This window comes from Gnatocerus cornutus, unplaced genomic scaffold (assembly GCF_029298725.1).
Source record: "Gnatocerus cornutus isolate USDA-ARS CGAHR unplaced genomic scaffold, icGnaCorn1.1 ctg00000023.1, whole genome shotgun sequence".
Lineage (NCBI taxonomy): Eukaryota > Metazoa > Arthropoda > Insecta > Coleoptera > Tenebrionidae > Gnatocerus > Gnatocerus cornutus.
This window is the reverse complement of record NW_028275375.1, coordinates 2203163-2215914: the sequence shown is the minus strand read 5'-3', so window position 1 is coordinate 2215914 and position 12752 is coordinate 2203163. Positions and strand designations below refer to the sequence as shown.

General features: G+C 32.0%; 1 protein-coding gene and 1 long non-coding RNA gene across 5 annotated transcripts in view; one reads left to right on the top strand and one right to left on the bottom strand.

The window, feature by feature from the left end:
* Positions 1-8074, bottom strand: part of LOC148166342 (paired box protein Pax-6-like) — a 42566-nt gene extending 34492 nt beyond the window's left edge. For all 4 annotated transcript variants that reach the window (XM_088048999.1, XM_088049000.1, XM_088049001.1 and 1 more), the window contains exons 1-2: positions 7912-8074; positions 3031-3173 (exon numbers count right to left, since the gene is read on the bottom strand). In XM_088048999.1, the coding sequence (XP_087905125.1) occupies positions 3031-3043 (13 nt within the window). In that variant the 5' untranslated portion in view covers positions 3044-3173; positions 7912-8074. The remainder of the gene's footprint in view (positions 1-3030; positions 3174-7911) is intronic.
* A 305-nt stretch (positions 8075-8379) lies between these two features.
* On the top strand, positions 8380-12170 carry LOC148166341 (uncharacterized). Its single transcript, XR_015771036.1, has 2 exons — positions 8380-8564; positions 12077-12170. It is a non-coding gene; the product is annotated as an uncharacterized LOC148166341 (long non-coding RNA).
* Positions 12171-12752: the final 582 nt, after the last annotated feature.

The window sequence follows — 12752 nt, the reverse complement described above, 5'->3', positions numbered from 1 at the left end:
ACAGACAGGATTCTAATGAACTACAGAGAACCTAAAAAAAGGAAGAATCTGCGAAAATTTTCAAAAATATTCCCGAAGGATTCATCGAAATTCTAGTCCTACAGGATCCTACAAAATCCTGATAAACTCCAGACAAATCTACGAAATTCTAAAATATCAGAAAATATCCTTGAGAATCCTAGAAAATCGTAAAAATAATAAAATGAAAAAAAATTCCCGGAATTCTGAGGGTTTCTTTGCGAAAAAATCCCGAACATCTTGGAGTTACAGTAAAATTCAAAATCCCAATAAATTCCTGACAATTTCAAGGAATCCTAAAAACTCGTCCTAGAAAATTTCCATAAAATATAAAAATAAAATTTAGAAATGCTGGAAAATGCCAAAAAAAAATTCTTGGAAACTCAAAATGGTCCTAAATAATTTTTCAAAATGCAGAAAATAACTTGAAATTTAATAAACTTTTACATAATTCTGGAAGAACGTAAAGAATCCCGGAAAATCCTAATTATTTCATAAATTTATTTTATATTTATATTTTATTTTTTTTTAATAAAACTCCAGAGATTTATAGGCATCCCGAGTATCCTACAAAATTCTATTAAATCAGGAGGATTCCAAGAATATTTTAATAACCTCAGAATTCCAGGTTTCCAGGTTTATACATTTTTTTTGAAAAAAATCGTCCTAAAAAATCTCCATAAAATATAAAAATAAAATTTAGAAATGCTGGAAAATGCCAAAAAAAAATTCTTGGAAACTCAAAATGGTCCTAAATAATTTTTCAAAATGCAGAAAATAACTTGACATTTAATAAAATTTTACATAATTCTGGAAGAACGTAAAGAATTCCGGAAAATTCTAATTATTTCATAAATTTATTTTATATTTATATTTTATTTTTTTTAATAAAACTCCAGAGATTTATAGGCATCCCGAGTCTCCTACAAAATTCTATTAAATCAGGAGAATCGAGAGGATTCCAAGAATATTTTAAAAACCTCAGAATTCCAGGTTTCCAGGTTTATACATTTTTTTTGAAAAAAATCGTCCTAAAAAATCTCCATAAAATATAAAAATAAAATTTAGAAATGCTGGAAAATGCCAAAAAAAAATTCTTGGAAACTCAAAATGGTCCTAAATAATTTTTCAAAATGCAGAAAATAACTTGAAATTTAATAAACTTTTACATAATTCTGGAAGAACGTAAAGAATCCCGGAAAATCCTAATTATTTCATAAATTTATTTTATATTTATATTTTATTTTTTTTTAATAAAACTCCAGAGATTTATAGGCATCCCGAGTATCCTACAAAATTCTATTAAATCAGGAGGATTCCAAGAATATTTTAATAACCTCAGAATTCCAGGTTTCCAGGTTTATACATTTTTTTTGAAAAAAATCGTCCTAAAAAATCTCCATAAAATATAAAAATAAAATTTAGAAATGCTGGAAAATGCCAAAAAAAAATTCTTGGAAACTCAAAATGGTCCTAAATAATTTTTCAAAATGCAGAAAATAACTTGACATTTAATAAAATTTTACATAATTCTGGAAGAACGTAAAGAATTCCGGAAAATTCTAATTATTTCATAAATTTATTTTATATTTATATTTTATTTTTTTTAATAAAACTCCAGAGATTTATAGGCATCCCGAGTCTCCTACAAAATTCTATTAAATCAGGAGAATCGAGAGGATTCCAAGAATATTTTAAAAACCTCAGAATTCCAGGTTTCCAGGTTTATACATTTTTTTTGAAAAAAATCGTCCTAAAAAATCTCCATAAAATATAAAAATAAAATTTAGAAATGCTGGAAAATGCCAAAAAAAAATTCTTGGAAACTCAAAATGGTCCTAAATAATTTTTCAAAATGCAGAAAATAACTTGACATTTAATAAAATTTTACATAATTCTGGAAGAACGTAAAGAATTCCGGAAAATCCTAATTATTTCATAAATTTATTTTATATTTATATTTTATTTTTTTAATAAAACTCCAGAGATTTATAGGCATCCCGAGTCTCCTACAAAATTCTATTAAATCAGGAAGATCGAGAGGATTCCAAGAATATTTTAAAAACCTCAGAATTCCAGGTTTCCAGGTTTATACATTTTTTTGAAAAAAACAAAAAGAATTACAGAAGTCTTGGTAATTCTCAAATATCTCAAAATGCTGGTGTCCTGAAGGATCCTAGAAATGTCTAAACTTTACGTATTTCAATGAATAAAGAATTGTTAGGAAATATTGGGAATTTTTTATTAGTTTCCTAAAATTTTCGGAAGAGTCTCAATTAGTTCCAGGAAATTTCATGAATCCTGGAAAAGACAGGAGAAGCCTAGATAAAGTAAAAATTCCCAAACAATCTTTGAGTATCCTGGAGAATCTAAACAGTCCAAAGAAGTGAAATTAAAAATTGTCTTAAAATTCTTTAAAAGTCGCAGGAAATCAAAGAAAGAATGTAGAAGAGTCCTGAAAAATTTAAGATAATCGAATGTAATTTTAAGAATCCTAGAATATCTTCAAGCTAACAATGAACTTCGGGGAATCTTAAGGCACTTCAAAAAATAAAGAAAACAAGAAATTTAATTCTCCAGAGTTTAAGCCGGTTTAAGAAAAATCTAATCCCCTCAACCCTCAACCCACTCATCCCTCCATTGTAAAAATTTTCAAAATCCTCAGTTTCTATCTCATCACCACTTAATCTTCCCCGCTTTCTAATTCCTCGAAGGGTCAACTTTCAAGAATCAACCAATTACCCCCACAAAGCCCTCGCACGTCCCCAAACAAAAGAACGCAAAATTTGTCAATCCTATCAACAAATGCAATCGATTCGTTCGTCCACTCGAAAACCGCACGAGATTTGCAAGTCGATGACGCGGTCTGTATATTAACTCGATCATTACAAGCGGGGTGAATGAGAAAAAAACTCGAGTTAATTGCAGCTTGATTAAAGACCGCAGCGAGGGCGCGATTATAAGAGGGGTGCGCACACACACGCGCTAGGGTAATTGCAAAAATCGACCCACCTTTATGGGGCATCTTCCACAAAGCCTCAGCACACGACGATTCCCTCAGCGAAAGCGTCTTTGCCGCTGAGATCACTGGAGAAAACCCGCCCGGAGTCGGGACGGGTCCGGACGTCGCTCCCAGGTTGTTCCTTTAGAAGCACCTGAAGAACAAATAAAAATTATTGACTTCAAGGGGATGACTGCAGAATTTGCAACTAGAGCGCACGTGGGTATTGTTTATTCACACGAGCAACCCTTAAATTCGGGTAAGTTTGCAAGTAGTTAATTAGGGGATTCTTTGGAGGTGGCACTAATTTTCTAGTTACGGTTTTATTATTATTTCAATCAGAATTGCAGGTTCAGCTCTGAAATCACATTATCCAATTGATATTTGTATATACGCGTGTTTATTTACAGAAAGTGTATGTTTGTTCACAAAGCATATTTGAAATTAACGTGCTTTTTAAAACTATGATGCAAATTGTTTACATTTTATTTGTCAATAAATTTAAAAACACGACGTTTTGAAAACAGTATTAAACTATTTTGTTGCGAGAAATATATAAGATATTTATTTAAGTTAAAATTATTATTCAAATAAAGAATAAAACAGAGAAACTTTAACCTATAAGTCTAGATAAAAGGTAAAAATTCCCAAAAAATTCTCTAGTATCTTGAAGAGATAGACAGGTGTATAAAAATTCATAGAATCCTTGAATATTCTAAAAATTCTTCAAATAGACTCGAGATAATTTAACGAGTTATAAAAACTAAACTAATTTAGGAAATAATAATCCGAAGAATATAAACGCTAAAAACTTCTAAAAAAAAAGTGTTAACTTCTGTAACTCTGGTAATTTTAACGCCACAGCAATGAAATTTGAAGATATTGCTAATTTAGACTTGCTTATTAGTCCTGCCAAATTTCACAATGCTATACTAAAAGAAAAAAGTTAGATTTTTTATTTTGAGAATAAACCAAAAACTTCTGAAAAATGCCTTAAGGGATGTAACTTTGATAATTTCAACACCAATGTAATCAAATTTCGGGAGAATACTAATTTAAACCTGCTAATTTATTAACCCTAAAAAATTGCAAAATCATAGACCGCAAAAGTCAAATTTTGAATTTTTTTTGGGATAAACTAAAAACTTCTAAAAGTAAGTGTTACGGGTTGTAGCTCTGGTAATTTTAATACTACAGCAAGTAAATTTGGAGAGGTTAGTAATTCAGACTTTCTTATTAGTTCTTGCAAATTTCACAATTATAGACCAAAAGAGTCAAATTTTAAGATTTTTTTATTTTCAGAATAAACTAGAAACTTCTGAAAAAATGTGTTAAGGACTGTAACTCTGGTAATTTTAACACCACAGCAACAAAATTCGAGAAGGTTACTAATTTTGACTTGCTTATTAGTTTTGCCAAATTTTAAAATTATATACCAAAAGATAGAAAAGTTATATTTTTATTTTGAGGAGGAATCAAAAACTTTTGAAAAAATGTCTTAAGGTTAACTTAACTTTGGTAATTTTAACACCACAAATCAAATTTAGGGAAAATACTTATTTAAACAAGCTTATTAACCCTGCAGAATTTCAAAATTATAACCCGAAAGAGTAAAATATTGGATTTTTTTGGATGATGCAAAAAGTTCTAAAATATGTGTTAAGAACTGTAGCTCTGGTAATTTTAACACCAATCCTATCAAATTTGGAGAGGTTATTAATTCAGACTTGTTTATTAGTCCAGCCAAATTTCAAAATTATGGACCAAAAGTGTCAAATTGTAAGAGTTTCATTATTTTGAAAATAAACTAAAAACTTTTGAAAACATGTGCTAAGGGCTGTAACTCTAGTAATTTTAACGCCACATCAATAAAATTTGGAGAGGTTACTAAATCAGAGTTGTTTATTGGTCTTGTCAATTTTCGAAATTTTAGAGCAAAAGATAAAAAAGTTAGATTTTTTATTGTGAGGAGGAATCTCAAACTTTTGAAAAAATCTCTTAAGGAATGTAACTTTGGCAATTTTGCCGCGACAGCAAACAAATTTGAGGAGATTACTAATTCAGACTTGCTTATTAGTTCTCCCAAATTTCAAAATTCTAAAGCAGAAAAGAAAAAAGTTTGACTTTTTTATTTTGAAGATGTACCAAAACTTCTAAAAAAGTGTGTTAAGGGCAGTAACTTTGCTAATTTTAACACCACAGCAATGAAACTTGTGGAAATGACTAACTCAAATTTGCTTATTAACCCTGCAAAATTTCAAAATTATAGATCGAAAGAGTCAAATTTTAGATATTTATGTTTTGGGGATAAATCGACAACGTTCGAAAAAATGTATAAGGGCTGCAACTCTGGTAATTTTAACACCACAGCAATTAAATTTGGAGAGGATACTAATTTTGGCTTACTTATTATCCTTGCTAAATTAAAAAATTATAGACTGCGAGAAAAAATTTTTAGATTTTTTTATTTTGAAGATGAACCAAAAACTTCTAAAAAAAACACTGAAAAATGCATTCAAGGCTGTAATACTGGTGATTTTAACAGTACAGCCATGAAAATTCGGGAAGTTACTAATTTAAACTTGCTAATTAACTGGACAAAATTTAAAGAATACAGCAAAGGAGAATATTTTTATGTGAGAAAATCTTGTAATTTCTTGAAGAATTTTGATGTTTTTTATAGAATGTCAGACAATCACATAAAAATTCAAGAGTCCTGGAAAAAAATAGTCGTAAAAATAAACAGAGAATCTTCGAGTATTTCTGAAGAAAATTTGGAAGATTCTAAAGAGTCAATGGAACTGAAATAATTAAAATTATAATTTATTCCCAAACAACAAATTTTAACAAAAAATGCTGACGCGCGTTTCGATAGCAATGCTATCATCATCAGAGCGATGATTAAACTAAAAACTAACAATCAATTAGTCCTTATGTACTAAAAAGGAATAAATTGTAATTTTAATAATTTGTCAACACCAAAAATTGATCCAATAAATTTTCTTTGAGGAACTGAAATACTCGTGAAGCTTCAAAAACGCCTTAGAAACTCTAAAAAATTCCAAAGAAGTCTAAACGACTCTAGAAACTTGAAAAAAAAGTATCCTATAAAACTCTAAAGAATCGGAAAATATTCCAGAGAATCCTGAAGAAAAATCGAGAGAATCTAAAGAACCAAAAAACTTAAATAAGTGGACGAACTTTTAACAATTTCAAAAAGCTCTTAAAAATCTAAATCTCTAAAATGAGCTTATGGAATTGCTCAGCGAAAGACCAATTATAAGAAATAACAAGAGCAAAAATACGAAGCCAAAAAGCAACAGAGAATAAATAGCAATACACCACTGACAAAGAATTCGGTCTAAAGCCAAGAATTAGAAACATACCACTTTTGATAGTGTAAATTCTAAAGAACGCACAATAAAAAGGAACAAACTAGACTAAAATATTAGGCAAAGAAAATATGACAATAAAGCCGTGACAAAGAGTGAAGTGAATGACCGAAAATGACAAAAAACAATAAGAATGCAAGCATGAATTTTTTAATTTCATTTTACTTTCTGCTACGTGGAGCACGTGGAAACAAACAAAACGGAATTTCGTCATTATACATAATTTTTTCCCTCAATTTCACAGCGGATTGTAATAACAATTTAAAAATAGACCCCGATAATAAAACAAATGTTTAGCTTAGGTAATACCAATTCGGCCTCAAGTCTATGGGGAAACTCGCAGCAACGAATCTAATGTTTGACGTACGTAAAAGCACACACTTTCATGAATTTCCGACTTTTTCAAAACTCGCATATTTCAGTGTTGCCAATCGAACAAAGCGTCATTAAACGTTTCAACTGCAGTGTTTATGTAAACTTAGTGACATTTAAATCGTCTCTAATTAAACAAACTAATCAATTCCCAGCTTTCATCTTCATGTAAACACGATTTGTAAATCCGAAAAAGAATCGTTTTCAGCGAGTGCTTCGTCACGTTTGTCTCGTCGCGCAATCAGCGGTCGCGTTCAAAGCCCGAACCGAACCGGGCTTGAATTTGTCTTCATTTAACTGCGGTGGTTACCGACCACCCGTCGCGAACAATGGCCGAAGCTTGTCATAGATCTTTGCTACTCATGTTCATATATCACCCCTGCAGCGGGTAAAACACAACCGCGTTTTCTAAACAAACAATGAGCAAGATGTTAACCTTTTCAAAGGTTGACAACTGAATAATTCGACTCCTGATGATTTATATTAATGGAGTGTGTGCACATGTGATGGCGTTTCTTGAAGTTGATAAGATGGGACTGTGTGAACGGCGCGGTCTTCAGTCGCTACAATGACTGGAGGAATCTCAAGACGGGAAAGTGCCGTCGGACGACGACAACCAGAGGGAACAAAGAGGATTGGACTTCTGGGGAATGAAGAAGGGACGGGAATTCGAACGACGGCAAAATCCGGGAAAAAAATTGGGGTGATTGAGTTTCAAAAACGAGGACTACCACAGGCGCACAACTTATTTTTCGAGTGAAACTATTTCTTTTGTCAGAAATCAGACCCTTTCGTCTAGCTAAGTCGGAATGAAGTCAGCGCTTGTGAATCCGTCGGCGCCTTTTTGTCATCGCTCCACAATAGCTCCCGAGCACCTTTTCACTCCGAAATCTCCAGAAATGCAAAGGTTGTTTGCGCCTTTGACTCGTTACAATTTCTCGTAACCTGCCTATATCAAAGCTTTTCCTCTGAAAGCGTCTTTGTATGATTTAACCGCCGTATTAACAAAAACTCTTGCTTTGATGTACCTCGGCTTTCATCTCAACGTTCGTTAAATATAAAAATGTATTTTTAATTGCGAGTCGCAACCACTCTGAACCCTCGGGTGTAATTGTGACCCTTCCTTACCTTTTCGGCAAATCACTGAACATGTCACAAAACCGAAGCACTCGCGAACTAAAGCCAGTCCTACACAAACTCGCGCTCGATTTCCTTTGGTCACGTGCTCAAACTGCATACGAAGAGATCCACTGTGCTTTACCATGCGGAGCGAAGCAAAAGACTGGCTTCAGCATCACGTCACTTGTTCAAGGATGACTTGATCTGCGTCCGAAGGGCGTGTCTACCGCCACCCCGCCCCCAAGAAGAGGGGATGACGTCCGATCTTCACGTTTCTTCCGGAATTTCTTCGATATCGCCCGGAAACGATCGCTATCGATCGGAAATCGCACGTATTTTCCCATGTCGATGCGGTTTCGATTAGATCGTTGGCGTCTTCGAGGTGTTGCCGTGTGCGAAGAGGCGTTATCAGCGTTTCGGTTCGCATGAGTGGCTCTGGGGATCACGCCGTTTCATTGGCGGAAGGACAGACGCCATTGTTTCCGGATTGGGGCGCGACGGCGCATTTCAAAGCGACGCTCGCCCGCAGCGGCGTCGGAGGAACATTACCGTCTCGACGTCGACAACTTGACGACGCTTCGAGCTATTCTGTAAAGAACAAGTTCTGTTGTTCATTAAGTTTTTCGCCTGAGGTGTGTGCGACAAGGTCGAGATGACGACAGGTGAGATTTGACAAAGCTTTGCTTAATTTCGTTTGCTTTAGATGCACGTGGCGCTTGCACAGTTGGCTTGCAGGGACGAATTTTAGACAATTTAAGCTCGTTTAATTACACTGGGAGATAACGGAATAATTACATGGCAATAATACCTGCATTGATGCTTGGGTTTGATAGATACATAGATTACACAGGTATTGATCCTATTGTAAAATACGTTGGACGGTAGATAGGGCGATTGTATCTATTTGATAGATGGGCGTGAGATATTATGTAGTTTCCAAATAATTTTATCAATCATTAAATTTCCATTTGCAGTCGCCTTTGAGAAAAAATTGGCGTAACTAACACCACCGCAACAGTTTTGACCAATGAAAACTAAGTATTTCTGAAATTTGACAGTTTTCGAGCAAGAAGCCGACATACGTTTAAAATGCATTTTTTCTAAAATCTCTAAATTCCACTGAATTTTTTCAGGATTGAAAAAATAAGGATATGGATAATCTTAAGTTTCTAACGTCTTAGAATTTTTGTTTCATTTTCGATTTTCAGGACAATTATTATTTATTTAACTTGGAATTTTTAGTTTTAAGAATAAAAACAATCAAAAACTCTCTGATCTTGTTATAAAGTTTTGTAATTGGAGACCCATAACTACCAGAATTCTCGAACAAAATAGAGAATTTGGAATGCGACCTTCTAAATTTCTGTTTTTTGTTCTAAAATGTATTTTTCTGCAGTTTTAAAAAACAAAAAAATTCTGTACTTATCTTGTTCTAAAATTTTGTAATTTTGCACACTGAAAAAACATCTCAAAAATGTTTGTGTTTTAACTCATAATGAGCTTAAAAACAAATTTTGGAATTTTAATTTTGTCTTAAAATGAAAAAACATCTAAAAAATGTTTGTTTTTTGATATAAAATTTTGTAATTTGGCGCTTAAGACATGAAAATTTCACATTTTCAGCGTTAAAACTAACAAAATTACGGAAACTACTAGAAACTTTGATTTTTTAGGCTCATTTTAAAAAGAAAATTGTTTTTAAAAATGTGTTTCTTGTTCTAAAATTTTGAAATTTGGTTCACCTAACAAACGTTTTAAAGGGATGAGGTTTCCAAGATTTATTACTTTAGGGCTAAAATTATTAATATGACAAGCTTTAAAAGTTAAAAGAGTTTTGCGCTTATCCTAAAATTAAAAAATTCTAAAAATTTTACTTTTTGTTGTAAAATTTTGTAATTTGGAACACATAAGAAACGTCGCAAAAGTAATAAGACTTGTAAGTTTTAAGTTTATAGCGTTAAAATTACTGGAATTACATAAATGAATAGAAAATTTTGAAAATTTGAGCTCATTTTGTGAAGAAAAAAATTTTTTTTAGTGTTTTTTGTTCAAAAATTTTGAAATCTGGCGCACCTAACGAACGTTTTGAAGATATTGAGGCCTCTAAATTATTCTAGGACTAAAATTACCAGCATGATCGGCTCAAATAGAAATTTTGAAGGTTTAGATTCGCCCAAACACAAAAAATTCTAAAAATTTCGATTTTTGTTCTAAAATTTTGTAACTTAGTACACATGAGGAAAGTCGCAAAAGTAATAGGACTTGTAAGTTTCATAGCGTTAAAATTACCGGAATTACCTAAATAAATACAAAAATTGTACTTTTGAGCTCATTTTAAGAAGAAAAAAAATTTTTGATAGTGTTTTTTGTTCTAAATTTATGTAATTTGGCACACTTAACAAACGGTTTGAAGGTGGTAAAGCCACTGAGTTTCATTAATTTAGGGTCAAAACTACCAGCATGGAAGGACTAAAACCCGCCCTAAAACTAAAGAATTCTTAAAAATTTTAGATTTTGTTCTAAAATTTTGTAATTTGATGCACATAAGAAACATCTCAAGAGTAATAAGACTTGTATGTTTCATATTTATAGCGTTAAAATTACCGGAATTACGGAAATAAATACAAAATTTGAACTTTTGATCTCATTTTAAGAAAAAAAAATTTTTTTAAGGTGTTTTTGTTCTAAAATTTTGTAATTTGATACACTTAACAAGTGGTGGTGAAGCCACTGAGTTTCATTATTCTAGGACTAAAACTACCAGCATGAAAAGACTTCAAAAAAAATTTTGGAATTTTGAACTCGTCCTAAAATTGAACAATTCTTAAAAATTTCAGATTTTGTTCTAAAATTTTGTAATTTGATACACATAAGAAACGTCTCAAGAGTAATAAAAAGTTTTCTATTTATAGCGTTAAAATTACCGGAATTTCGTAAATAAATACAAAAATTGTACTTTTGAGCTCATTTTAAGAAGAAAAAAAAATTTTTTGACTGTGTTTCTTGTTCTAAATTTATGTAATTTGGCGGTTTGAAGGTGGTAAAGCCACTGAGTTTCATTATTTTAAGGCTAAAACTACCAGCATGGAAGGACTAAAACCCGCCCTAAAACTAAAAAATTCTTAAAAATTTTAGATTTTGTAATTTGATACATAAGAAACGTTTCAAGAGTAATAAGACTTGTATGTTTCATATATAGCGTTAAAATTACCGGAATTACGTGAACTTTTGATCTCATTTAGAAAAAAAAAAATTTTTTTAAGGTGTTTCTTGTTCTAAAATTTTGTAATTTGCTACATTTAACAAACGGTTTGAAGGTGGTGAAGCCACTGAGTTTCATTATTCTAGGACTAAAACTACCAGCATGAAAAGACTTCAATAGAAATTTTGGAATTTTGAACTCGTCTTAAAATTGAACAATTCTTAAAAATTTCAGATTTTGTTCTAAAATTTTGTAATTTGATACACATAAGAAACCGTCTCAAGAGTAATAAAAAGTTTCCTATTTATAGCGTTAAAATTACCGGAATTTCGTAAATAAATACAAAAAACTTTTGAGCTCATTTTAAGAAGAATTTTTTTTTAAGTGTGTTTCTTCTAAAAATTTGTAATTTGACATACTTAACAAACGGTTTAAGGGTAGTAAAGCCTCTAAGTTTTATTATTCTATGGCTAAAACTACAAGCAAGAAAAGACATCAAAAAAGAATTGGAATTTTTAAACTGTTAAGCTCTTTTTAGAAGATTTTTTTTTTGGTGTTCCTTGTTCTAAAATTTTATAATTTGGCACAATTAACAAACGGTTTTAAGGTAGTAACGCCTCTTAGTTTCATTAGTCTAAGGCTAAAAATACTAGCATAATAGGCCTAAATATAAATTTTGAAGTTTTGAGCACTTCCTAAAATTTAAAAATCTTACAAATTTTTATTTCTTGTTTCTACATTTTCTAATTTGCTACATTGAGAAAAGATTAAAAAAGTTTTATTTTGAATTTTGAAAGTTAAGTGAAAACTGTGAATTTTGAGCTGCTCCAGCTATTAAAAACAATCTTAAAACTCTTTCTATTGTGCTAAGAAACGTATTTCTGAACAGTTTTTCTTTTAAAAACATTTATTTATGCTTTCATTTGCTCAACATAAAAAAACCCCACCGGCTAATCTTGTATTTTTTTCCAGGCCTCTTCTGGACCTCCGACTGAACTCCCCGCCGCGCGCACGACCCCAAATCTGTAACTTAAAATTCTGTTTTCATTAAACTCGTATCAAAGCATTTCTTGTTGCCGCTTTTGTGATTTTTTCCTAAAGCCGTGGGCTAAAACGACGACATCTCAAAACGTCGACACGAGACAAGGGACCACCCCAGCTTTTCCCGAAACTGCAACAAACCACCTTTTATATTTCTACACAAGAAAATATGAAACGAGATCCACTTGACCGTTCCGAGCCGCCAATGGTGGTTTCAATTATCCCAATTAACTCGATCAATCTCCAGAGATCTTGTTATCTTCCACCTTGGATGCAAATCAGGTGAACGTGCTGGCAGGGTCGGTTATTGATAGTTTATTTGTTGATCGGTTATGAGTGTGGGCTGGAGTTTATCGTGTTATTAGTTGCGTAATCAAGAATTAGGTTCGTCGGAGGGCTAAAGGGCGACACCCTTGTGGAAGACTCCCTACTATTTACATTATTTGTAACGATTCAATTTCTATTGCTTTGATGAATGGGGGTGTTTACATCCCCGTTGTAAGCTTACGGGGGATCTAAATACTGTTATAATAATTGTATTAATTTATTACTGCAGCAACAGAAATTTCAGTTCCTCGGGAAAAAATCCGAAGATAAACATCTGAAA